The sequence below is a fragment of the Salarias fasciatus genome, chromosome 7, assembly GCF_902148845.1.
Source record: "Salarias fasciatus chromosome 7, fSalaFa1.1, whole genome shotgun sequence".
In the NCBI taxonomy this organism is placed as follows: Eukaryota; Metazoa; Chordata; class Actinopteri; order Blenniiformes; family Blenniidae; genus Salarias; species Salarias fasciatus.
The window spans coordinates 1,818,306-1,845,018 of NC_043751.1; the positions used below are offsets into that span (position 1 = coordinate 1,818,306).

Here is a 26,713-nt window from a genome sequence, read left to right on the forward strand (position 1 = left end):
CCGCCGTCTTTCGTGACAGCTGATCTGCTGACCTGAGCTCAGACTGCATCGACAAGTCTCTACAAATTAAAAACTGACTGGTGGTGATGTCCTGCGGAGGCCCGAGCCTCCATCTGGACCTGGGTACCTGCAGGAGCAGCTGATCAGGTGATATGAAAAAAACAAACAAACAAACAAACAAAACCCTGCATTTTAGTCTTATTTAGAAGTGAGTAAAATAAAAGTTCCTGCTTTCCTCCAGCAGAGCTCACAGATGAACCCTCTACAGTCCAGTGCTCACATTTAGGACTGTCATCTGAAGGGAAATCAGAGCCGGACAATAACCGGAAAGTTATTTAAACTCTGGAAGAGGCTTGAAGTTCACCTCACGATGGACGGTTTTTATATTTTATTTTATTTTTTACAGTTTATATTTTTAGATAAGTTTCACCTGTGAGAAAAAACAGCAAACTGAAAACCACAAAAAATTAGCAGCATTGAAGAATCTCAATAAAAATCGAATCACCACCAAAAAAAGGGAGAGGAGTAAAAGAAGAGAAGAGAAAGCAGAGGCGCCTCATGCTGGAGTTATGTGATTCAAATCCCATAAAGCCAGAGAACACTGATGACATATCAGCAATGCTGGAGAGCTGGTTCCCCTGGTTCCCCTGGTTCCTCTGGTTCCTCTGGTTCGGGTCAGGAGAACCCTGCGGCCTCCAGTCTGAATGAGGCGTTCACGGACCGTCCTGTCCCGGCAGTGTGCATATTTCCGGCGGTCCGTGAATGCGGCGGCAGGCAGCCTGGCTCAGTGAAGATGGCGGACTGTATACGTGTTCCTCTGCTCCTGCTCCTCGTCTGCGTCTTATCCTCTGTGCGCCCGACTCGAGCAGAAAACAACAACGCGCCCAAGCTTCCCGTCAATGCCAACGAGCAGCAGAACCCGGCCGGGGGCCCGGGGCCCGCCGCGGGGCTCGCGGCGGCCGCGGACAGGAACCAGGGAGCCGGGGCCTCGCTGCTCCGGAGGCGCTCTGCCGGCTGGAAGTTGGCTGAGGAGGCGGTGTGCAGGGATGACTTGACGCGGCTCTGCCCGAAGCACTCGTGGAACAACAACCTGGCGGTGCTGGAGTGTCTCCAGGACAGGAAGGAGGTGAGTGGTCCGCTGTAGCGTCCGCGGTCCCGGGAGGAAGGAGCAGGGTGTGCCTGCTGCTCGGACCGACCTGCTGCCGCTATCCGCCATCGCTAGCGAGCTGTTAGCCGCCGTCGCACCAAACGCCGTTCAAAAAACAGCGATTTATGCGTATTCCTCTTGGCTGTCGGTATGATAGCAACTTTATTAACACACCGAAGACACATCCAGAGGCGCCACGGCGCCCTCCTCACTTCGGCTGTAAACAACTCTACAAATGGTTCTCGGTGTAGTTAGGATGAAGATGTTTGTGTCGCTTCTTGACACACAAATGGCATTGAACGTCTCATAGAAACGCTTAAAAGTGGGAACTGTGAAACGCTTCTTTGTAAGGATACAGCTTCCTTAAAGGTTCACAGAAATAAAAAGGTAATATTTAACAAGCATGCATGGTAGTTACTGATATCATCACTGTTTTATTGCTTTTTATTGGCAGAGACTATACGATGGGGCAAGACTCCATAAATCAGTAAATTCTCGGTGGAGTTCAACAGAGAGCGAGAGAGAGAGAGACAGAGAGAGCGAGAGAGACCTCCTCTGCCTGGCTCCAGCTCTGTAACACAACTCTCCAGACATGCAAACACACAGCAGGTTCAGGGCTGGTGACTTCCCTAAACCAGTCTACCTGACATCAGTCAGCTGACTGGCTGGTGGCATGGCTGATGGCTCAGCTGACACCTGGTTAGTCCGGATCACCGAGCCCTGTCTGCTGGGATCTGGTACCTGGGACCCGGGACCTGGTGATGGACTGTGGCGCTGTGTGTGGTTTGTACGTAGGGCTGAGTATAGCTCTAACATGAGAAAGTCGCGGCTTCACAGAGCAGCGTTCAGATTCACAACATTAACAAAGGAGCTCAATCAGCTCATGAAGTGAAACAGGAGCTGTCAGTGAATATGGCGCAGCCTTTGACTTACCAGTTCAACACAACCTCATCTGAAGTGATCAGAGCAATTTCAGTATCAGTTAGTGATCCGCCACTGTCCATGGACAGCCAGGCGTTGAGGTGAAGGACTGACAGCATTTCTGCTTCCTGTGGGTCAGACTGGACTCTAGTCTGGGTTCCTGTGGGTCAGACTGGACTCCAGTCTGGGTTCCTGTGGGTCAGACTGGACTCCTCTGGTCAGGGTTCCTGTGGGTCAGACTGGACTCTGGTCTGGGTTCCTGTGGGTCAGACTGGACTCCTCTGGTCAGAGTTCCCAGCAGCTGGAAGCAGATGTTCACAGGAACACACCGGTGTGATTTGTCCAGGAGAGCCAGGGCGGGGAACCTCGTTTGATTCTCTTTCACTGTTGGAGGGTTCCACTCGTATCTCTCATGACTGATTCACTGGCATACATGCAAGTCTTTCTACCCCCCTTCTAACAGCAGCCGTCTCTCAGTAATGTTTTCCTGGATTGGGAGAATCTGTATCTTTACTGAAACATTTTACTTTGATTTTAAATGTTAAGACATGGAATTGTTTCATCAGTGGGGGAATATGTAGTTTAAAGACTCCAGGAAAAGAATTGAAACCGACTAGAATAAGTGTGGGATGTTGGACGAAGCAGCTTTGTCATTGGTACATTAACGGACGGTCCAGCACAGCTGAGTGACCGGCTCTGATCACCAGAATCACCGTAGAAACACACTGCTGGTGTTTGATGGCTGCAGTGTGGCGGAGCGTCACGCTACCGCAGCAGCAGCGGAGGCAATTTACTGGAGCGTGATAGAAAAATAAAGTTCCACGCTCAGCTGGAAGCATGCTCGGCATGCCGATCGTCCTCATGCCATGCTGGGGCAGAAGGAGTCACGGCGCTGCCACCTGCAGGACGGGCTCCGGGACGGTTCCTCTTCAGGGGCGCTGCCAGGTCAGTGTTCTGGACTCTGCTGGGTCCGGGTCAGTGTTCTGGACTCTGCTGGGTCCAGGTCAGTGTTCTGGACTCTGCTGGGTCCGGGTCAGTGTTCAGGTCAGTGTTCTTGGTCCTGGAGCTCTCAGCCTGTCCCTGTTGAGCTGGTGTCTCTTTCAGGTCAGCAGCAGGTCTTGTGACCTCCGGGCCCGTGGAGGGGCTTGTTAAGGGATCAGCGCTGGCCCGTGGCCGCTGTCCGGGTGGCGGCCGATCGCTCTCTGTGTTGTTTAAGCTCATTAGCAGCCCGAGCTCTCTGCAGGCCTCCAGCGGGGCCGGTCCAGCTGACACCGGCCTCGGCTCGTGCCCCATTTCTGCTTACTCACAGTCACAAGACAAGACGTGTCCTCTCTGGTGCCGGACTCTCGGTCAGCTGCAGCCAGAAGGAGAAGGAATTGTAGCAGAACGATGAATTCAAGTTCAGACCGACGTCAGCAAAGAAACTAACGGGCTTGATTACAAACCAGAAATGAGCTCTCCTGTGTGTTCCAGGGTTTGATTAGAGGAAAGCTGAAGGAGAGAAAATGAGCAGCGTTGATCCAGTAATGACGGAATCAACATGAAGTTCTCTCCCTTTAAGAGTCTGTCTGCAGAACCGGTTCCACGGAAGTGATGTGGAACCATCAGCACCGTCTGTGGATCTGTGGACTCTGCAGAGCCTGGTTCTCAGAGTCGGGCTGTACGGCTGTGGCTCGGCTGGTAGAGCAGGTCTTCTCTCAGTCAGAAGGTTGCAGGTTCCAATCCCCCATATTTCAAAGTACAAGACACTGAATCCCAACTGGGTGTGGGATGATTCAGAGTTTGACATCCAGATTATCCTGCAGTTATCGCCATTAGTGATGTTATACGATAGACAAACATGAGCAGAACCACCGGATTTACATGTAGTTCCACTTCCAAAGTAGAATAAACCGGATGGTTTACTCTACTTTGAAGAGACACGGCCTGTCGCCGGAGATGCTCACCCAGTTCTACACTGCTGTCGTGGAGTCGGTCCTGTGCTCCTCCATCACTGTGTGGTTTGGAGCAGCCACAGCAGGACAGACAGAGACTGCACTGCACAGTTAGGACTGCTGAGAAAATCACTGGAGCCCCCCTGCCCTCCATACAGGATCCGTACTCCTCCAGAACCAGTAAGAGGGCAAGGAACATCATCAGAGACCCCACTCACCCTGGACATAACCTGTTCTCCCTCCCCCCCTCTGGCAGGCGCTGCAGAGCCCTGCGCACAAAAACCTCTAGATACAAAACAGTTTTTTCCCCACTGCCATGTCCCTGTTAAATAGCTGATCTGTCACACTGCTGACCGATGGCACCATTGTACAGGAAGCTTTTAGTTTATCCTTAGTAAGTATGTGTGGTAAAGTTAAGCTTGCCTAGTAAGGTTTGTTTAGTAAAGTTTAGTTAGTCTTGTATGTTTAAAGTTAAGCATGTACATACTTACACATACTCACTTATTTTTCTTCTCCACTATTTAAGTGTATATAGAGAGTTGTGTTGTTTTTAATTTGTTTTTATTTTAGTTCTGATGACGCGACACCACCTGCCGGAAACAAATTCCTTGTATGTCTTGAACGTACTTGGCGAATAAAGACGATTCTGATTCTGATTCTGGTTTGTACGGATTTAAACGTCTTCAGGCGTTTATGTGGTCACGTTGGGGCAGATTTAGGCTTCATTCAGATTTAAACAAGAACGTAAAGACTCTGATTGGTTAATGTCACCTGGAGTGTCGGAGGTGTGTGTGTTGATTGGTGGTGTTGGAGTGTGGGCCGGAGTGTGGGCCGGAGTGTGGGCCGGAGTGTGGGCCGGAGTGTGGGCCGGAGTGTGGGCCGGAGTGTGGGCCGGAGTGTGGGCCGGAGTGTGGGCCGGAGTGTGGGCCGGAGTGTGGGCCGGAGTGTGGGCCGGAGTGTGGGCCGGAGTGTGGGCCGGAGTGTGGGCCGGAGTGTGGGCCGGAGTGTGGGCCGGAGTGTGGGCCGGACCGGTGAATTCAACAGCTTTCTGAACTCATAGGAGGATGCTGGAGATCACCTCTGTCCCCATAATGGGAATGAAGCCCGATCAGTGAGTCTGGCGTGTTTTCATGGTCCCAGCTGTGTCTGTGTGTGTGTGTGTGTGTGTGGGGGAGAGAGAGAGAGAACTGGGCGAACAGTGGAAAGTGTTTAGGGGACTGCTCAATCAGTGGAAACGTGCTTTATTAGTGACATCCGTTCCATTTATGTCTAATCAGTAACTAACAGGTGAAGCGCTGGTCTCTTCCACGATGAGTCTCAGAAGTCTTAACGGAGGCAGGGAGAACCTCGGTTCTGAAATACTCTTCCATCTTCTTCCTGGTTCAGTGTGCTCTGAATCCAGACATACACACACACACTCGTCCCCGGTCCTCATGAGGGATTAGGGTTAGTTAATTCATGGATTACCTGCTGCTGCCTCTGAATGAAGAAGTTATTTCCACTCGGCGTTCTGCTGCCGTTCACCCTCTGACGGTCCACTGAACTGATACTTCAGCATTTTGAAGACACTGTCTCCACCGTCCAGTCAGATTTTGAACCAATTTTATTTTTAACGATTTCATTTCAAACATGTCAAAAACAATACATATCCATATTTAAACCCCATATACAACTACACCTACCTCAGTGTCTGGATTTGGAGAGATAAGTTGAGTCATTATCTGATCATGACAAACCAAGTGCTTTAGTCTTTTTTTTTTTTTTTCCGTTGTTTGAATACCGAGAGGATTTGCATGTGTGTATGATGTTCATCTGATCCATTTTGAAACATTGTGCTGGGAAGCCGGTGATAAGTCGGCCGAGAACGTCACTGGCGCGATAAGCTCCGGCCGCCGCTGGAAGGTCAGGCTGGCATAGGAGAGACGGCGAGGTTCTGAAGACGGCGCTGAGTTTATCTGCTCCTGATTGGAATCAGAACAGTTCTCAGACCGTCTGAAGCCCCGTGTGACGCCGGGCTGGGCCGGGTTCAGAGACGCACCGGTGACATTTAGAGGGAATTAATTAGTCAGACTCGGAGAGCGTTTCTATCAGCTCCCAAACTCCGTTTTCCTGAGTCCATGAGCCCGTGACCGGGAACTTCCCATTTCCCACAGGAACGTCACGAACTGGTAAGAAGCTATGGGGACCTGGTTTGGGTTTCAGGAGTTGGAAGTTTAGCAGAAAAACAATGTGTAGAACACGCCTGGCGGTGGTAATGGCAGAGAGAGAGTCTGAGGTACCATCTGAAGAAACGTGATGACGACAACCATCAGCAGTGGAAAAATGTATTTATATATGACAATAATGTGTCCTGGTAGATATGGCTACCGCACCTGCTTCACATTATACCTCAGTCTAGGATTGATGCCGTGTGGCCCAGTCCCAGGATCAGGAGCACAGCCAGTCTGCTGTGGACTCTGGTGGCTATCAGTACCTTTTGCGGTACATTTAAACAGGTTGGCAGCCTCTAAGAATCGTTCTTTCACTGGGACTCTGTTCATCAGGTGTCGTTACAGCTGCACCTTGTTCAGGTTGTTGTATTTTGTCGTTCTAGAACTCGGTCAGCTTTATTGTTGCTGTCCAGAGAAGCAGAAGGGGAGGAGAGCTGCTGTCAGGAAATCCAAGCGCCCACAGAATCGCACATCAGCATCGTTCCATTGTTTTTTCCCCAGCAGTCAGCGTTATTGTTTTCTCCAACTCCTCATTTTGACCATCGGCCTGAGCGGGTTGTGAAGAGAGACGGTGCGATCGGAGAGGACATGTGAGACGTGTGTGTTTAGGCCAGACTTCAGTCCATCACTGGATCATTGATCCGTCCCGGCTATTACTTCTCCTCGTTAGGCGCTGTGATCCGGTTAGCCCAGCATTGATTTGCTGCTCCTGCTGCTGCTGCTCGCTTCTTGGAAGAGACGCTGAGAGGAGCTGTGGAGTTCCCGTCCGGTTCAGGCTGGACCGCCGGAGCCTCTCCGCCTGCTGCTGCTCCCGGCCTCTGGTCACAGCCTGACATTTGCAGCCACTTTTAGCAGCGGGTGCATTCTTGTGTGTCTCGGGCCCGCCCGCCGCCCCGGCTCCCGGCGGTGTCGGTGGTTTTGTGTACGTGGAGTCCGCAGGGCGGAGGACGTCATCTCCCTGAGCCGCTCCTCCTTCCTCCTGGGTTCAGTCCTCACCGGTCGGCTCATTCGGTCCGTCAGAACGGCGCTTCTCACGGTCGGTCTGGTCGTCAGCAGCTTCGTGTTTTAACCAGATGATCGCCGCTCATCCTCCACTGAACCCGCCACTGCTATACTCCTTCAAGTTGCACCCAGCATGCTCCTTTTACAAGACTCCTCCCTGAAAAGGACAAAATGACTCTGCAATTAAAGTAACTAGTTACCAGGGAAGGTAATTTTGTTATACCTTCTTTGGTCTGGTCTTGAATTAATAAGAAATGTTCTCAGCATGAGAAAAACAAGACACTCCCTTTTCGGTTTGAAGTAGGGCTGCACGGTTGTGGTCAAAATGATAATCACAGTTATTTTAATCAGTTTTGTAATCACGATTATTCAGTATGTCCAGAAAAACATCTGTGTTTTTATTGCACTACTTTCAGACAAACAATATGTGAGCAGTTTCCTGGATTTTCTGGGCCAGTGGAGCTCGACCTGCCCGCCGTGGCTGTTATTATCTTAGTGCTGTGACTCGCATGACTGTAATTCTGACTTTGAAGCTTCACAAAGGCAATTGTGAGGAGAAAACATGAACCACGCCCAGAGCAAACACAAGCCTCAGATACCGCACACTGGGTTCTGGGGACGACCGCTGCTGCTCTTCAGCGTGTTGGACGTCTGTCCATGCTGGCAGAAGAAACACACCAGTGGCACGGATTGTCTCCAGCCACCTGCAGCTCCTCCCCGCTACTCATGCTCACCTTAGTTCATCACCAGCAGCTTCTAATGGCTTAATTATTCCCCGGGTGAACTTTTATCAAGCTTTGGAGTTGGATGTCCTGGATTGGAGTTATTGTTAATGTCCTTCCTGTCATTCCATCAGTCATAGGGTGTGTGTGATGCTCAGATGTGGCCGCCTGGCTTCAGAAGCAGGAGCTCAGCAGCTTCGGTGGCCGTGCAGCTCATGCAGGTCGTGATACTGCTGTCGGAGCTGGACGGAGCTGGTCGGCCGCCTCCTCCTGGATTCCCCTCTTCCTTTCCCGCTCCTGATTTCCTCCCTCCTCTAACTATAGCTCGGCCCACTCTGCTGCTCCCGGGACAATGGGAGGAGATCTGATTAGCTTTAATTCAGCCGCAGCCATTAAAGAGGCGGAAGCTTCAGCACCTCCAGCAGTGGGGCGGCGATGTGGCCGGCGTGCCCGTGGGGAGCGTGCACGTGTTGCCAGATCACAGTGTGGTGCCGAGCAGTTAATCTGCCCCGGCGTCCTCCGCTGTGTTTGTGTGGAAATAGAAGAGATTTGTCGGTTCTCAGCGCGTCGCCCTGCGTTCTGCAGCAGAGGATGATGGGAGAAAGTGACATGGGATGGGAGAGAGTCTTATTTTGACACTGCAGGTCCTCAGACCGCCCCGGGGTCTCTGACACAGCCCAGCTCATTTATCCTTCAGTCTTTTACATCCTGCAAGAGAATCCAGCTTCTTGCTTCATCTTTTGGTGAAAGATTCAGTAAATTGACATTTTAAAGTTGCGCCGTCGAACCTCTCCATGTCTGCTTGGTTCTGGAGGTCAGGGTGGTCCCGGTGCCGTCCCGGTGCCGTCCCGGTGCCGTCCCGGTGCCGTCCCGGTGCCGTCCCGTCGGGGCTTCCTGCCCGGCTGGGTCTGCAGCTTCTGGTGGGATCCCCGGGTCGTGCGGTGAAGCGTGGGGATGGAGGCACGCCGGACTCCTCCTCGTACACTGATGATCAGGGAAAGGACCGCGTTTGGGTGTGTGTGTGGGGTGTGTGTGAGCTCCCCGGGGTCAGCCCGGGTCACGTTTCCACCACCGCCTCGTTGTTTGTTGTTCCAGTCCACTGACTCACCCCGGTCTGGGTGGGACGTCTGCAGAACATCTGCTCGTTCTCAGAGTTCAGTATCGGGGTGAGACCGTCACTGTGTGTGTGTGAGGCGCATTGAGCACACCTTCAGGAACACACACTTATCCCCAAACAACACACTCACAGACTTTTCTGTGGCTGAAGAGGAACATGAGGTGTTGGATCTCCGGGTCCGGTCCAGCCGGCCACAGAAACATGTTTTCAGTTATGATCTAAATGACTAATCTCCACTTCTCATCTGTTGTTTGTCTTCTTCTTTCAGGAAACTGAAATCGCAGCTGAATGCAACCATGTAAGTGCACCTTCGTTTCCCAGCATGCCTTTCTGTTATGTTTAGTCTAAATATGTTTGGTCTAAGTATTGCTGTCCTTGAGCAGTGCAGACTTGTACTCATGACTCAGGCTTGTGTCTGCTGTCCTCCCGTCTCCTGGACGTGTCCGTCCTCCAGCTCCTGTGGAACTACAAGCTCAACCTGACCACGGACCCCAAGTTCGAGTCGGTGGCTGTGGAGGTCTGCAAAACGGCCATATCCGAGGTCAGTCCTGAAACGCCGCCGGCCGCAGGCTGCAGCTCTCAGACTCTGGAGAGCAGAGGTCCAGGGAGGTCTCTCCTCCTTCTGTTGGTACAGTTAACTGCAAAAAGAGGCCAAACGTTTAGTGGTAGAGTGGTCTGGACAATCAGGACGCCCCTCCCTTCAGTAGAAAACCTCCAGGTGTCAGGAGGCTTCCCAGACCGTGATCCAGAGGTGTGGAAGGTTACAGAGACGGCGGAGAGGCTTCATGAAGGCTTTCCCTGCTCTCAGATCAAGGAGTGTGCAGCCGAGGAGCTGGGGAAGGGCTACCTGGTGTCCTGCCTGGTGGACCACCGCGGCAACATCACCGACTACCAGTGCAACCAGTACATCACCAAGATGACCAGCATCGTCTTCAGCGACTACCGGCTCATCTGCGGCTTCATGGACAAGTGTCGCGACGACATCAATGTGCTGCGCTGCGGCAGCATCGCCATCGGGGAGAAGGTGAGCCGCCGCCGCCGTTTCAGGGCCTTTCAGGTCCTGAACTGCCAGAAGGGCGTGGAACCCTGACCTCTAACCTCTAGGTGTACTTCTGGAGAGTACTTCTGTCTCTGGATGCACAGATACCAAGTTAAGCAGCACTGCTACATTATAATGTTTTTTTTCTTTCTGTGCATCGATGCTCACCGCGATGCACCGCAGGAAGGATTCAGCGCAGCAGTTTAGCGGGCGTGACGAGGACTGCCGGTGTGAAAGAAGTGTGTTCTCAGAGACACTGGCTGGTATGAGGGAAGACCGGTTTGACAGCAGTCGGAGCTAATCGGTGTTCTCTGAATGTCTCCCAGCTGCCAAGCCGGTCGGCACAGTTACTATATGATATCGCAAGTCATCCTTCATGTGCCGGAGCAGAGTGTGTTTCAGTGTCGGGCAGCTGCTGGCGCGTCACACCGGCCCCGTCAGACTCAGACCATTTGCTCTTTCCACACTGCAGAAACTCTCCCAGCCCCCCATCATCTCCAGTTTAACAGCGCTCACTGGTTTATCAGGGCAGCAACCCATGAGCAATCCTTCCTTCCTTTTTTCGTTCTATAAAAATGTGCTGAAACGGAAAAGAACAGCAGAGACTGGTTGATTTCACAAGCTGACACTGCAAAGTTTGCAGTCCGACTCCAAACAATCACACACCAAATACGAGCATTTAAGGAAGTCCCAGTTTGAAGCGGTGGTGACGTCCGAACAGCGCCCTGCTCCGACAGCTCACCCTCTCCTAGTTTTTATTACAGCTGAAGAAAAAGACCCGTTTGTAGCTTCCAGCACTGAAGTGAGCGTGAGAGTCACACGTTGCCTTCAGCTCTGCAGGAAAGCATCATTAGTCTTCCTGCCGCCACGTCTAACCTTGATGGTGAAACAGACACAAACGGGGAGTCCTTGAGAACCGGTCCAGACCGGGAAACATGCCCACCTTCCTGTTTAGCCCTGTTCTTAGCCGGTTCAGCGAACTGGGAGCTCTGGAATGTGCTTTCTTCTCGGTGGAGATGGAGCTGGTGCCTCGTTTTAACCGACTCCCTCAGCGGGAGCTGTCTGAATGATGCGCACACAGACAGATCCCTGTCCTGCTGCTGTGGAACAGTGGTTTGTTTGGAAGTCAGGTGAACTCGTCTCTTGTGAAGAGCTGAGAATAAACGGCAACAAAAGAGATGAACTAATCCACCGACAGAAGACAGAAGCATTCAAAAGTAACTACCACCCAGGACAGGTGGCTGTGTGGAGCTTTAGGACTGGAACATCCTTCATGGCTCTTGACCTTTGACCCGGGCTCTCCCTGCAGGACGTCCACTCGCAGGGAGAAGTGATCGCCTGTCTGGAGAAGGCCCTGGTGCGGGAGGCGGAGGAGCAGCCGGGGGCGCACCCCATCCGGGACGACTGCAAGAAGGCCATCATGCGGGTGGCGGAGCTGTCCTCGGACGACTTCCACCTGGACCGCCACCTCTACTTCGCCTGCAGGGAGGACCGCGAGCGCTTCTGCGAGACGGTGAGCCGGACCGACCGGACGGACCCAGACACCGGAGCCTGGACCACAGGCAGACCTGGAAATGGAATGAAACATCTCTGAAGTGTGTGTTGTGGTTTTCCAGACTCTGGCCGGCGAGGGCAGAGTTTACAAGTGTCTCTTCAATCACAAGTTTGAGGACGTGATGTCTGAGAGGGTAAGTCTGAAGGCTCGGCCTGTTGTGCGTGGCGCCGGTCGGGCCGCCGTTGCCGTGTGAGTGACTGTGGCGCCTTGCAGTGTCGCGAGGCCCTGACCACCAGGCAGAAGCTGATCGCCCAGGACTACAAGGTGAGCTACTCGCTGGCCAAGGCCTGCAAGGCGGACCTGAAGAAGCACCACTGCAGCGTGGACACCAGCATGCCCCGCGCCCGCGAGGCCCGCCTGTCCTACCTGCTGCTGTGCCTGGAGGCCGCCGTGCACCGAGGTGAGCCGCCCGCCGCGCACCGCGACCCCCGCCACGCTGTCTGTGAAAAGGACGAGTCTCAAAAGCATGTAGAAGGCTGTAATTTGACACCGGCCTCATATTTGTTTCATTGTGGCTGAAATCTGTGGCGATCTGACAGCAACTCATGTCACCCTGTCTGTGTCTGTGTCTGTGTCTGTGTGTGTGTCTGTGTCTGTGTCTGTGTCTGTGTCTGTGTGTGTGTCTGTGTCTGTGTCTGTGTCTGTGCGTGTGCGTGCGTGTGCGTGCAGGCCGCGTGGTCACCGGCGAGTGTCAGGGCGAGATGATGGACTACCGGCGCATGCTGATGGAGGACTTCTCGCTGAGCCCGGAGATCGTGCTGCACTGCCGGGCGGAGATCGAGGGCCACTGCTCCGGGCTGCACCGCAAGGGCCGCACGCTGCACTGCCTGATGAGGGCGGGCCGCGGAGACCTGGGCAGCATCGAGCCCAAGTGCCAGAAGGCGGTGAGCGGCGGCGGCGCAGCACTGTGCAGCGGGGGTGGTTGTGTGTGGATGCTTGACTGAGTGTGTGTGTGTGTGTGTGTGTGTGTGTGTTCAGCTCCAGACGCTGATCCAGGAGGCCGACCCTGGAGCCGACTACCGCATCGACCGGGCGCTCAACGAGGCCTGCGAGTCCGTCATCCAGACGGCATGCAAACACATCCGCAGCGGGGATCCCATGTGAGCTCTCCTCTCCACACACACACACACACACACACACACACACACACACACACACACACACACACACACACACACACACACACACAGTACCGGGTCAGTCTTCTGAAGCCGCTGCTCGTCCTGCAGGATCCTGTCCTGTCTCATGGAGCATCTGTACACCGACAAGATGGTGGAGGACTGCGAGCGCCGCCTGCTGGAGCTGCAGTACTTCATCGCCAGGGACTGGAAGTGAGTTGAAGGCTGCCCCAGATCGGTAGAAACGTCTCTGATAGGAGACTCGCCAGAAGACATTTTAAGACATTTTAAGACATCTCCAAGACATTTTATCATTTAATAGAATAGTAGCGACTCATTCTGAGTCGGCTCATGTGTTCCAGTGGTTTATAATTTGAAAGAGGACGTGTCGGCTGGCTTTACGTCTGAAATGTGTCTGAGTCTGTGCTACATGCTGTCAATATGCACATGCAGGAATTCTGAAAGCTTTGCAATTTCAGGTTGATTTTTCTGTAATTATTTCACAATTCGTAGATTTCCTGGTGAAACCTGGTGAAACTCCACCCCTCTGACATGCTCTTTAGATCTAGTATACCTGTACTATCCGTCTAGTGCAGGGGTGTTCAATCTGCGGCTCTGGAGCCACGTGGCTCTCTAGTCCCTCTGTAGTGGCTCCATGAAGCTTTCACCACATGATACATGAAAAAAACATTTAACTTATTTGTAAATTATCATATGATTTGTCACTTGTGGTTCAAAAGGGGTCAAAAAGGGTTCAAGTAGAATTCGGAAAACTCGCGAAAAACCACAAGAAATGGGGGAAGAAAGGATAGGATTGCCTAAAAAACCTGAAATGTCAAGAATTTCTAACATAAGAAAATTAAATATGGTTGGTAAACAACATGCAAAACGGCTTTAAAAGAGTTAAATGACAAAAACAGCTCAAATTTTAAAATTGTCAACTAAAAAGCTTAAAAAGAACAAGACTGTTAAAGGTGCATTAAGGAGTTTTTCAACTTTAAAAATACTTATTTTCCACCATAAATATGTTACACATTTGTAATGATGTGCACGATGTGCCCTGACATATTCATTGCTAGTACCTCTAACAGTGTTAAATTGTCACTTGAAAGTCACAGTGCCGGTCCGGAAATTTCTATTTCTTGGGGAGAATTTGAGAGGATGTGACGTAATGCGCCTCCCGCTGGCCTGACTGGCTTAGCATTCGTTTTGTCCGCCATTACTCCGCCAGATGCTTACCGAGCAACAACTGAGCAGTATTAAGGATGGATCTTCCAGAAAGTAGGAAAGGAAAGGTTTCCAGCACTGCCACAGCTCCAGCACACACCCACCAGGCAGAAGAACCTTAAAGGTTACTGCAGCGCTACTAAAAGAGTGAGGAAGGAGTTCCCCTCTTCCGTGCACGTACATGGACGCAAGCCACAGTCACCAGCGCTTCACTAAGCTGCAGTTACACCCAAGGCCTGCAGGGGCCGCTGTTTCACATAAAACGTGCAAACTCCTTAATGCACCTTTAAAATCGGTTACAAAAACAGGCTGAACAGTAATAAAATGTTCTCTGATCTGAACTGGAGGTAAACTTCATGAAAGCTTCATCAGATCTAGTTTCTGCTTGTGAAGCTGCCTGAGCTGCGTAAAGGTTAAATGTTCTGTACGCTTCCAGAACAGCTGGACTAGAGGAAAGTCACTGAGAAAGCTCTTCTGGTCATAAAGGTTGCAGAACCCTGTCCTCGTGTCCATCTGTCCAGTGTCTGTCTCGTTTCCTCTTCTAGCCGTTGCAGCCATGAGACTCAGACTGACTTCCTGTCGTGCTGGAGGGATTTATTTCCATCTGCTCTGTTCTGATGAGTTACCCCCTGAGCGTTGACCCGTGCTTCACGTGTTTGGTTCTGTTTAATGTAATTGTAATTATCGTGGCGGTGCGGCTGTGGTGTGAGCGCTGAGGCGTGACCGGGCGTGCCTCTCCCCCCAGGCTGGACCCCATCCTGTATAAGAAGTGTCAGGGCGACGCTTCGCGGCTCTGCCACACTCACGGCTGGAACGAGACCAGCGAGATGATGCCGCCCGGCGCCATCTTCTCCTGCCTGTACCGCCACGCCTACCGCTCCGTGGAGCAGGGACGCAGGGTGAGTTCTGGCGCTCCGGCCGTCTAACCGATCGGGGAAACGGCGCTGCAGCTGCTCCCCGGACGCGGTAAAAACATTTCCAGCCATCTCCCACCCAAAGCTGAGCCGTAGAGTCGGAAGAGCTCTCCTCAGACGAGCCAGATTCAGCCCATTGGAGTGTGTGTGTGTGTGTGTGTGTGTGTGTCTGTGTGTGCGCTCTGTGAGTGACCAAACTATAATGCTGTTGTAGCTCCCGGACGGGACAGCAGACCGGCGCGCCTCTGTGAGTATGTCTCGCTGCCGAGAATCGCAGGAAGTGGACGTGATTGTGGCTGTGATCAGACTCCAGAAGGAGCGGTGTGTCGATTCCAATCAGCTGCATGCGGGAGCAGGTTCTCATGATCCGCCGCCGATCTCCTCACACAGGCGCCGTGTGTCCTGCGGAACCCGTCGGTGTAGTTGGACCTGTCTGTCTCCTGCAGGACGCTGTAGGAGGCGTCAGGGACTCGATTCAGCTGAGACAGTGATTAGCTGCAGAGGCTGCCTCGATTCTGCTCTCCTCAGAACGATCACACAGCTTTACTGAAAGGACTCCTGTTGTTGGTTTCTATTACAGGACATGCGCTCTGTAATTCTGCAGGTTTTCCTTCTTCTTTACTCCAATGCAAACCCATAGAAAAGAGAAATGGGGCCTAACACCGAGCCTGAGCAGGAAGACCAGGCTGATGGACTGAGTAATACACAGAATCACTGTTTAGCTGCAGTGAATGAGCAGCTGTCAGATGGACTTTCCACATGTAATGAAATGACCAGACTGGAGCGAGTTCGAGCCCACAGCTCACCAGAGCTTGACCGTCTGAATCCCAGCAGCTGCCAGCTAACGGGCCCAAGAGTCCGAGTCAGGCGACTGTGGCCTGAGCACATTTCCCACCGCGCTGGCCTCTGAAGCCACCCTAGATAAAGCGTGCGCTGCCGGTGCTTGTCTGCTGGCCGAATCATTGCAATGAGGCGACGTGTGGTGATGTCTGGAGGGGCGTCCTCTGCCTCCGCCGCTCCGTCTGAGGCGATCCGCTGTGTTTCCCCGCTCAGCTGTCCCGGGACTGTAAGGTGGAGGTGCAGAGGATCCTCCACCAGAGGGCGCTGGACGTGAAGCTGGACCCCGAGCTGCAGCGGCGCTGCATGATCGACCTGGGCAAGTGGTGCAGCGAGAAGACGGAGGCGGGCCAGGAGCTGGAGTGCCTGCAGGACCACCTGGAGAACCTGGACTCAGACTGCAGGGACGTGGTGGCCAACCTGACGGAGCTGGAGTCGGAGGTGAGGCGCCGGGCTGCGTCTCCGACCGAGCGCCAGCAGGTCTGCCTTCCGGCTCCTGACCCGCCTCTCCCCTCAGGACATCCAGCTGGAGGTGCTGCTGATGCGAGCCTGCGAGCCGGTGATCCAGGCCTACTGCCACGTGAGTCTGCTCCGCAAGGTCAGAGTTCACTGGTGAAGTGCAGCTGCTGACAGGAGGCTGGACTCTCTGCTCCTCAGGAGGTGGCCGACAATCAGATCGACTCCGGAGACCTGATGGAGTGTTTGGTTCACAACAAACACCAGAAGGAGATGAATGAGAAGTGCTCCGTGGGAGTGACGCACTTCCAGCTGGTGAGCAGTGTGCTCTGAGGGTCTGGACCGGTCTGGACCGGTCTGAGGGTCTGGACCGGTCTGAGGGTCTGGACCGGTCCGTGTCCGAGGCGTCCTGACCTGCTCTGACTCCTCCTCCCTCCACAGATCCAGATCAAAGACTTCCGCTTCTCCTACAAATTCAAGACGGCCTGCAAGGAGGACGTCCTCAAGCTGTGTCCCAACATCAAGAAGAAGTGAGGCTCTGAGGGTTTCTGCCGTCCAGCTGTTGTAGGGACCGTCTCCTGCGCTCCGCTCTGTCTCAGAGGACTGGCGGACGCCATGAGCTGCCAGCTGACCGTGGAGTCACAAGCGTCCCGTTTCTTTTCAATCAGACCTGATGGCTGTCCTCTCTGTCCAGCTCAGCTGTGGCTGTCCTGTGACCTCTGACCTCTGTCCCTCAGGGTGGACGTGGTGATCTGCCTCAGCACCACGGTGAGGAACGACACCCTGCAGGACGCCAAGGAGCAGCGAGTCTCCGTCAAGTGCCGCAAGCAGCTGCGGGTGGAGGAGGTGGAGATGGTAGGTGGGGTTCAAGCCGTGGTCCCCTGGCTCCCGGCGCCGTTTCCACTGATCCTCTCAAGTTCTTGGTGATTTTAAACTGTCCCCATGTCCCGGGCGTCCAGAATGAGTCCGGCTGTCCTGCTTGTGTTTTTCTGTGTGCAGTCGGAGGACATCCGCCTGGAGCCGGAGCTGTACGACTCCTGCAGGCAGGACATCAACAGGCTGTGTCAGAACGTGGCCTTTGGCAACGCGCAGGTCTGCAGCTGCACACACACACACACACACAAACACACACACACACACACACGATGTTCCCAGCAGGCAGCCCGGGCTGAGCCTGCGGCTCTGTGTCTCCCCCTGCAGGTCATCGAGTGTCTGAAGGAGCACAAGCGTCAGCTGACGCAGCGCTGCCACCAGAGGATCTTCAAGCTGCAGGAGGTGGAGATGGCCGACCCCGAGCTGGACTACCAGCTGATGAGGGTCTGCAAGCACATGATCAGGGTAGGCCCCGCACCCCAGCCGGCGTTTGTCCCTGGAACATTCCGTTCAGCGGTCACGGGGCTTCCTGATTGGTAGTCCAACAGAAAGCTGGAGCCTCTTTATAACCCTGGAATCGTGCCTACAAAGGACTGAATAAATAAAGCTGAACGTTGTGTTTGAAGTGTTTCCCGTCAGAGTCAGAGCCACACCCTGCAGTTCGAACCAACATGGAGGACAATCAGACGTAACGTTCAGTAACTCCAAACAGGACTACACAAATGAGAGTGAAAAGTCTTGATCAGATTGAAACGAGCCCCTCACGGCCCAGTCCCTCACGGCCCAGTCCCTCACGGCCCGCTCCCTCACGGCCCGCTCCCTCACGGCCCAGTCCCTCACGGCCCGCTCCCTCACGGCCCAGTCCCTCACGGCCCAGTCCCTCACGGCCCAGTCCCTCACGGCCCAGTCCCTCACGGCGGGGCGGCTGGTCGCATTAAGAAGAATATGTAGAGGTTTAGAACAGAGTCCCAGCTGATGTATCAGTGATGCTGGTTAAAAGCTCATGGCTGGTCGGGAAACCTTCCGAATGGCGAAGACACTTTCTACCCTCCGTCACTGTCCTCTCTTCCCCCCATCGGAGCCAGACTCTTGGTAAACCTACCCGCTAACCACGATGGGTTTAAGGTCTGGGGATGGAGGACTCAGGAGCTAGCTTAGCTTCGCGCCGCTCTGCTGGAGCAGCTCATGGCGGCTCGTTCAGTGCTCCCAGCTGAGTTTGGCCCAGTCCCAAACCTGGTGGATAAAGTGGAGCTAGCGCCGGACTCACGGCTAACGTGGCCGACCTGGAGGGCCGGAGCGTCTCAGCCCACCTCCCTCCAGGCTCCCTGTGGAGTGTGGGGAGGAGCTGCTGCCATCGCTGTGGGGTCAGATAGAGCTCCTCCCACCGGGTCAGAGACCGATCCCGCTCATCGGGGAGGAGAGCTGGAGGACCGGGAGGATCTCTGCACGCCGGAGCCCCAGGAGTCTGGGTGGTTATGAATCCTGTTGGAACATGATGAATGAGTGTCTGGTTAAACGGCAGGCGTGTTACCGTCTCCAGGACACGACACAACCATAAAGGTTTCTTTAGAATCGCAGACGCTCCAGACAGACGACGGCGGCCTTTTCGAGCGCGTCTCCTCCTCTCGGCCTCATGGAGGCCACAGAGGAAACAGCCGCGTTCTCAGAAATGTGTGCAGAAAAAGACGGTTGTGTTTTTATGTCTCACAGTAAAAATATTCTTGAGACAAAAAACACGCTTGCTTCCTTTTTGATGTTTTTCCTTCAGTGAAGGGGTCAAAGTTCACTGCTGCACCTTTGATCTCCTCTCTGTGTCCAGCAGGTGGCAGCAGATGCCACCTGCTGGTCAGGTTGGAGATGGACCCCTGTTGGATTTATTCCTACTCCGTCGCAGCTTTTCACGTCTCCGTGTCTTCACTGAGCTTCAGCATCAAATGCTGGCTTGTAATTTGACGCCAGCCTCATTGTTTCTCATTGTTCTCTGAGTTTTCTCAGTGTAAAGTGTTGAGCGTGAGCTCTGTGGACCTCCCCGTCGCCGCTCTGCTGGCGGTGTGATGAAGCGTCCTGGCGCCCGCCGGTCCCGGACGGGTCCGCGGCGTCTCGGCGCGACGGTCTCCCCGACGGTAACGGCTGTGTCCTGTGTGCAGCGGTTCTGCACCGAGGCGGAGGGGAAGAACATCCTCCAGTGTCTGAAGCAGAACAAGAACAGCGAGCTGATGGACCCCAAGTGCAAGCAGATGATCACCAAGAGGCAGATCACCCAGAACACGGGTACGGCCGGGCCCCGAGCCGCCGTCGCGCCGCGCCGCCGCAGGGCCGTCTCACCGTCTCTCCGTCTCCGTGTGTCCAGACTTCAGGCTGAACCCGGTGCTGAGAAAAGCCTGCAAAGCCGACATCCCCAAGTTCTGCCAGCCAATCCTGAACAAGGCCACGGCCGACAGCGAGCTGGAGGGCCAGGTCATCTCCTGCCTCAAGCTCAAGTACGCCGACCAGGTCAGAGCTCCCCGACACACACTGCTGTGGGGTTCTGGTGCCGGGCGGCCCTCCAGCCGGAGGACGCTCTGAATCGATGAGGTTTAGAACCGGCGCTGACGGCCGCTCTCGCTGTCTCCAGCGTCTGTCTCCAGACTGTGAGGACCAGATCAGAGTCATCCTGCAGGAGTCCGCTCTGGACTACAGGCTGGACCCTCAGCTGCAGATCCACTGCACGCAGGAGGTACACACACACACACACACACACACACACACACACACACACACACACACACACACTTTTCATTTGCACTGTTCTAGTCAGAGTAGCATTAAAAGTTCACCAGAATTTCACTGGAATGAACAGTCCTGCTGACCGGCCTCATCTGGAGGCATGCTGTCTTTAACGGTCACAGTTAAAGATGAAAACAATGCTGTGTGTGTGTGTGTGCGTGCGTGTGCAGATCTCCCAGCTGTGCTCGGAGGAGGCGGCGGCCCAGGAGCAGACGGGGCAGGTGGAGGAGTGTCTGAAGGTCAACCTGCTCAAGATCAAGCAGGACGGCTGCAAGAAGGTGAGGCGGCTCGCTGCTTCACGCTGGGGTTCGAGTCTGCAGCTCCCCTGTAACCCCCGTACCCTGCCCCTCCCCCCCGTACCCTGCCCCTCCCCCCCGTACCCTGCCCCACCCCCTCCCCTCCCCCACCCCTCCCCCACCCTGCAGGAGGTGCTCAACATGCTGAAGGAGAGCAAGGCTGACATTTTTGTGGACCCGGTCCTTCATACGGCCTGCGCTCTGGACATCAAGCACCACTGTGCAGCCATCCCGCCCGGCAAGGGACGCCGTGAGTACACACACACACATATGCATACACACACACACACACACACACACACACACACACACACACACACACACGCACACAAGCTTAAAAAACTCAGGAATGGTGTGACTCTCGGTCCCTTCACATCGTGACGAGCGCTGGTTGAGGCGGCACACATCAGAAGAGTGTATTTCTGCTTGTTTGGCGCCGATCCAACGTCTCCTGCTTTGGCCGCTGCTCCTCAGAGATGTCCTGCCTGATGGAGGCGCTGCAGGACAAACGCGTCCGTCTGCAGCCCGAGTGCAAGAGGAGGCTGCAGGACCGCATCGACATGTGGAGCTTCGCTGCCAAGGTGGGTCAAGCTGCAGGGATGAGACGGGACAGCGAGACACACACACACACACACACACACACACCTGCAGATCAGCTCCAGCGTTGTGCTCTGTCCCACAAGCCTCGTCCATTTCGATGTAGTTGAAGGCTTTCCAGGAGGTGACGTGAAGACAGATGTCCTGTATTTACTCGGTACTTGCCCCCCCCCCCCCCCCCCCCCCCCCCCCCCCCCAGGTGGCCCCCGCTGAGGGTTTCTCGGACCTGGCCATGCAGGTGATGTCGTCGCCGTCGAAGAACTACATCCTGACGATGATGGGCGTGGGCGTGGGGCTGCTCTTCCTGATGGGGCTGCTGTGCGGCAGGGTCACCAAGCGCGTCACTCAGGAGCTGAAGGACAGGTAGAGCCCGCCCACCGCCCGCTCTGGACTCGCCGGGGGAGGGGGTCCGTCTCCGTGGTGGACTATCCTGTCTTTCCCGCCTTCCCCGCCATCTCCACCGGACCGTCGTCAACGCCCTTCAGCTGTCCCCTAACCGCTCGCTGCGCCCCCCTCCCCCCCAAGTTTCCTCTAACAGAACTGCAGCATCGCCTCCACCCTGGAGGAGGAGAGCAGGCTGATGACTCCTCCCGCTCTGCTCCACCTTTCCTCCTCCTCCTCCTCTTCCTCACGAGCTGTGGCGCCGAGCACCGAACTCCTCCTGCGGTTGCCGATCCGTCGTGACTCCACCCCCCCGCCCCGGTGGTGGGACCGGAGTGAGGACGGGGGGACAGGACGGGATGGACAGGACAGTACCGGGTGGGGTTGGGTGGGGGGCGAGGAAACCATGTTCAGTGTAAATGTGTAGAAAGTGGGACTGGGAAATGCTCACATATAGAGCTGTTTAATGACTCCAGTATTTTAATGAGTACAGTGTGTGTGTGTGTGTGTGTGTGTGTGTGTGTGTGTGTGTGTGTGTGTGTGTGTGTGTGTGTGTGTGTGTGTGTGTGTGTGTGTGTGTGTGTGTGTGTGTGTGTGTGTGTGTGTGTGTGTGTGTGTGTGTGTGTGTGTGTGTGGGTGAGAGAGAGAGTGTGTGTGTGTGTGTCTTTCTACCACCATCTTCTTGTCCTTTGTCATTCTGCGTAATGATTTTCCTTTTTGGGAGATTGTGTGGGGAGTTTTTTCCCTCTGTGTTTTTGCGGGTGTGTGTTTGATTTATTCGCCACGGGACTGCCAGGCGGGCGGTGCCAAGCAGCCGGCCCTCCCAGTTTACTCCAAAGCTCCTCTTCCACCGGGAAGTTTCTGCACTCCTGTACACTGACGTAACTCCACTGATGCAGTACAAGGTTCTGGGTTTTCCCACTCCCAGCCCGCGCCGTGAACGCACCGCGGCCCACCCGGGCGGCGGGCGGCGCCGCCGAGTCCTCCTGGAGCCACAGAGCCGCCGCGGGGTCTGTGCTGGGAGGGATCCGGGGTAACGAGGGGAGATGTGAACGTTGTTGTAAAGACGATACTGGAATCATGCACATTGTTGTTTCCATATATACAGCGTGTATATATTGTTTTGGCAGAGCCTTATTTATTTGTCTACTAACGGTCAGAGTTTGCTCTTCTTTCCTCCGAGTCGAATGTCCTCTGGTTGCCTTCACTTCAGGGGAGCGAGGGAGGGAGGGAGGGGGGGACACACAGGAAGACACAAATCTCTGGGCTTTTCTTTCTTTTTGTTTTTTTTTTTTTTGTTGTTTTTTTGGGAGGGGGGTCCAAATCTGAGAATAAATGTGAGCTGGGAAGGGGTGAGGTGTGTGACCGACGGTTCTGGTTTGTACTTTGGGAGTTGACCACTGCTGGGAGATGACTGATCCTGAACACACTGCTTGGGTGGCCTGATGGGGGAGATCCTCGTGGGTTTCTGGCTCCTTTCCGTTTGTGATTGAACGGTTATAAAGAAAAACACTAAACCAACCGTGAGCTGATGGCGTACGACCCGCCGTCAGCAGAGGACCGGTAGAACAGACTCACGTGGCTGTATTAAATGTCTTTTCCTCACAGAGTGTGTTATTTTGTGCTCCTTCTGGACTGGAACCCGGCTCTGGTTTGCTGATCTGACCGATGTGCCGCTTCGCTGCACGTTGGGCTTTTTAGTCTCGGTTTATGAAGTTCAGACAGATCTGTGAGAGAGGCCCGAATGTGTGTGACGCCAAACGAACAGATGTATTTTGACACTAAATGAAAAGCAGGAACAGTCTCACTCTGTGAACCGCTGCCCGGACCAGAAGAGTCCAGGACCGGAGTCCCTCTGCCTCGCCGGCGGCCGGCCGGCCAGGGTTTGTGGAGGGTGGGGCTACTGCGGCGCGAGCTTTTTGGTCTCGGGTGATGAAGCGTGGACGGAGTGTGAGACGGGGTCCAGAGAGGACGCTCCTGTCCAGCTGTACATGTGTACGATATGAGTGAAGACACGCTGTAAACTATTGGATGTGCAGTCCGTCTGCCTGGACCATGAAGCTTTTTTCTTTTGTCTTTTTTCTAAGTACATGTTGAGCGATGCCTTCCCTGCTTGAACATGAGACGTCCAGACTCGACTGCCTTCACTGTTTCTTTGATTTCTACATCTGATGTCTGTTTCTATAGAAACGTGCCTAATCGCTGTCCGCTGAGTCCGCTGGGGGGTGTGTGTGTGTGTGTGTTTCTCCAGTCGGTCCCTGTCCATCCAGGCGACTGGAATGTGTGCGTCTGCTGATTGAACAGATCCTTTTGTAAATCGTGATTCCCGGGGGAATCCACGGAGCTCCCACATGTCCAGTCGGTTTTGTTTCAGTTTCTTTCCTCGTCCACTTTTCTTTGGGTTTCTTTTGGTTCTGTACAGATGAAAATTGGTTTGTTAATAATAAAGTCTGCAAGGTTTCTAGCCGGCTGTCTTCTGTCTTCTTATCCTCTGACACTCGCGCCTCGGCTCCAGCGGTCGTCATGCCTTCTTCTCTGTCTGCGTTCTAGTGAGCCTCAGCAGCGCCCCCTGAAGGCAGAGTCTCGACCTGCTACGGACCAGACTGTCAAAGCACGGTGAGGGCGGAGGGGAGGCAGGCGCTCACCACACACATCCTCACATGTCCCAACACACACACACTGCTGAGCAGCACCACAACACACACACACTGCTGAGCTGCACGGCCACACACTGCTGAGCAGCACCACAACACACACACACTGCTGAGCTGCACCACAACAACACACTGCTGAGCTGCACCACAACAACACACTGCTGAGCTGCACCACAACAACACACTGCTGAGCTGCACCACAACACACACTGCTGAGCAGCACCACAACACACACACACTGCTGAGCTGCACCACAACAACACACTGCTGAGCAGCACCACAACACACACACACTGCTGAGCTGCACGGCCACACACTGCTGAGCTGCACCACAACAACACACTGCTGAGCTGCACCGGATTACAGTCGGGTCGGCCCTGGCCAACTCGGCACCGCCCCCGGGATACAGTCAAGTCGGCATCAAATATCTTAAATCATTATTTTTGTCCACAGATTGGATTTACATCAGAATAAAAACACGTTTAGCTGTGATTAGGAAAAGTTTCATTATACGTGCGCTCTGTCCGCTCTGAAGGCACAGACTCCTCCAATTTTTTTTATTTAAATTTTTATTAAATTTTTATCAAATATTTTATTATATTTCACTGTTGTTTACATCAACCAGGTTGGTGCAAATGCAAATCTGCGCTCTCACCGCGGCAAAAAACAACAAAAAAACCTACATCCGAGTGCATCGTCAAAAAACTGCAAATCGACGCGCCGCAGCCGCATCGTGGTTAAAAAAAAAAAAAGAGGCTTTTGGCCGAGTTGGTAAGCAGCTTAAAGTCAAGTCGGCACCGACCAACTCGGCCACTTGAGAGCCCCCCCACGAGGCCGACTTGGCTTGATGCCGACCTGACTGTATCCCGGCTGCACCGCCACACACACACACACTGCTGAGCTGCACCGCCACACACACACACACTGCTGAGCTGCACCGCCACACACACTGCTGAGCTGCACCGCCACACACACTGCTGAGCTGCACCGCCACACAGCAATCAAGAGAAATACACAGTTGAGAACGGTGGCAGAACAAACACGCAGCAGCAGCATTGTGTGTGTCTGCGTTTTGTCTTGCTATGGTTGAAACGCCGTCGTCAGAAGTAATGGAGGGGAAAACTGCTTTCTTCAGTGCATTCGTGCAGTTTCCTTACGATGTTGTGACCAACTGCAACGCTGTGACTTGGTTTTCCCAAGAACTGTTGATCTCCACAGGAAGGTCAGTCCCTCCTACGGCTCCATCGTCTTCTGAGCGCTGTGGATTTCATGCTGAAGTATGTCAAATGTAAGTAATCATCGTTTGCCACAGGTGGCTGCCCTGAGTGACTAATGTTGAATGCATATTTTTCCTTCCAGTGAGGCTTTTGGCAGATTAAAATATCAAACACAGCAGGCGCTGGAGCTCTTGCTAATTAGTAGCTAAAACCCGTGTTTGTTTTTTAACTGGATGTTGGATAACAAAGTGTGGAAAGTTGGGTAATCTGGTAACTTTTCGACCAGCTTCAAGTGTTTCTCTCGTCATCAGTCTATTTAAAAAATGAACCGTGAGCTCGTTCACCAAGCACTGAGTGAGCTTACCTTTCTGCTCTGCACTGACGCCCTGACTGACATGGACACGCACCGTTTACTGCACCATTTACACTCAAAGCCTCGGGCCTGCTGGTTGGAGGCTCCCCGGTGCCCCTGGTCCTCCAGTAAATGTATGATTTCATTGTGATGAAATACTGTGACGCAGACGGTGGCCAGACTTAACTAGAAAGTGTGGATTTCAAGCTGAATGCATTGAAAATGGAACTCTTCAGATCTCCACATGTCCCAGAGTGTCTTCTACACCGGCTGTGTTCAGGTTAGAGTGAACCCTCCACATGCAGCCGTCCAGCACTGTTGAACCGCCTTTGTCATCCTTTCAGGTCGCTGTGGGATTGACAGACTTGCAGCCCAGCGCACTGTGGCTTGGATGCACCTTTTGTGGGATTGGCATCAAAACGTTGCATCATTTATTTTGATATTAGTGGGTAATACTGCAGCTCTCCACCTCACACGGGTGGAGGGTTTCTGTTTTTTTCCTTGAGATTTTATAAAATTCAAGTGAACCCAAAATCATATCTACAAATCATTAATCATTGGTTTTATAACCTCAGGGTCTCTGTGGTTTGTTAGTGGGAACCTTTGGTGCTTTGGGGCATTTGGGGCATTTTCATGTTTCATGTTTCTTGCACCAATCATCCCAATTCCAGGGAATTCCCAAACTCCAGCAGAGACTGAAATCATCAGCAAGCACTCCATGCCTCGATTCACTCAGTTCCTTGTATGCACTTATTAAAGGCACAGTTCAAAGAATCTGTCTCCACATGCTTCTGCTTCGAGTAGCGAAAATCAAGTTGATCGAACACAAAGTGAAGATGTGTGGTGAGACTACGGTACATCAAGCTGCCATCGTACTTTTGGAGAACCGAGGAACCTCCAGTCAGCAGAACTCTGGGAACCAAGTGTTCTGCTGGATCGTCTGGGACTAACGGCTCTTTAAGCCCTGATGGAGTCTGGTTGTTAAGGATTTTAAATTCTATTTCAGATGTATTCTCTCCTCTGGTTCCTGTCAAAACTCTACTGCAGCATTTTAAATCCACTCAAGACTTTTTTAAAGAGTTCTTGGTTCTCCCTGACAATAGAGAATTACAATAATCTACTCTGGAAGAACAGATAAAGGATTACTTTTTCAGCATCACTCTGTGTCAACAGGTTCCTGATTTTGAACAGGTTCCTGTGGCCCTGTCTCGGGTTCCAGAAATAAATAATGCAGCTCATCATTGTGTTGATGAAACGGCCCTGAACCATCGATCCCTGGACTCCAGTAGATTTGTCAGTGTGTTGTGTGTTGACCCTGCATTTCTGTAGTCTGGGTTTCCTGTCAGCCTCCAATAGAAACAATGGAATATCTTAAACT

The 26,713-nt window shown here is 53.4% G+C and overlaps 1 protein-coding gene across 2 annotated transcripts; it reads left to right on the top strand.

The window, feature by feature from the left end:
- The first annotated feature begins 761 nt into the window (after positions 1-761).
- LOC115391652 (Golgi apparatus protein 1-like) lies at positions 762-26,109 on the top strand. Of its 2 annotated transcripts, XM_030095947.1 has the most exons (29): positions 762-1,126; positions 9,322-9,351; positions 9,508-9,594; positions 9,862-10,077; positions 11,402-11,605; positions 11,709-11,780; positions 11,861-12,047; positions 12,317-12,531; positions 12,626-12,747; positions 12,877-12,978; positions 14,738-14,891; positions 15,121-15,153; positions 15,960-16,184; positions 16,261-16,323; positions 16,401-16,514; positions 16,641-16,729; positions 16,937-17,054; positions 17,199-17,291; positions 17,400-17,537; positions 19,220-19,343; positions 19,423-19,565; positions 19,687-19,788; positions 20,009-20,116; positions 20,264-20,384; positions 20,609-20,715; positions 20,931-21,094; positions 23,663-23,728; positions 24,985-25,054; positions 25,680-26,109. In XM_030095947.1, exons 1-28 carry the CDS (start codon positions 794-796, stop codon positions 25,019-25,021), a joined length of 3,567 nt encoding a protein of 1,188 aa, XP_029951807.1. In that variant the 5' UTR covers positions 762-793; the 3' UTR covers positions 25,022-25,054; positions 25,680-26,109. The 2 variants fall into 2 exon arrangements, with proteins under 2 accessions (XP_029951807.1, XP_029951808.1); XM_030095948.1 differs by lacking the exon at positions 15,121-15,153 and having other exon boundaries at positions 794-1,126.
- Positions 26,110-26,713: the final 604 nt, after the last annotated feature.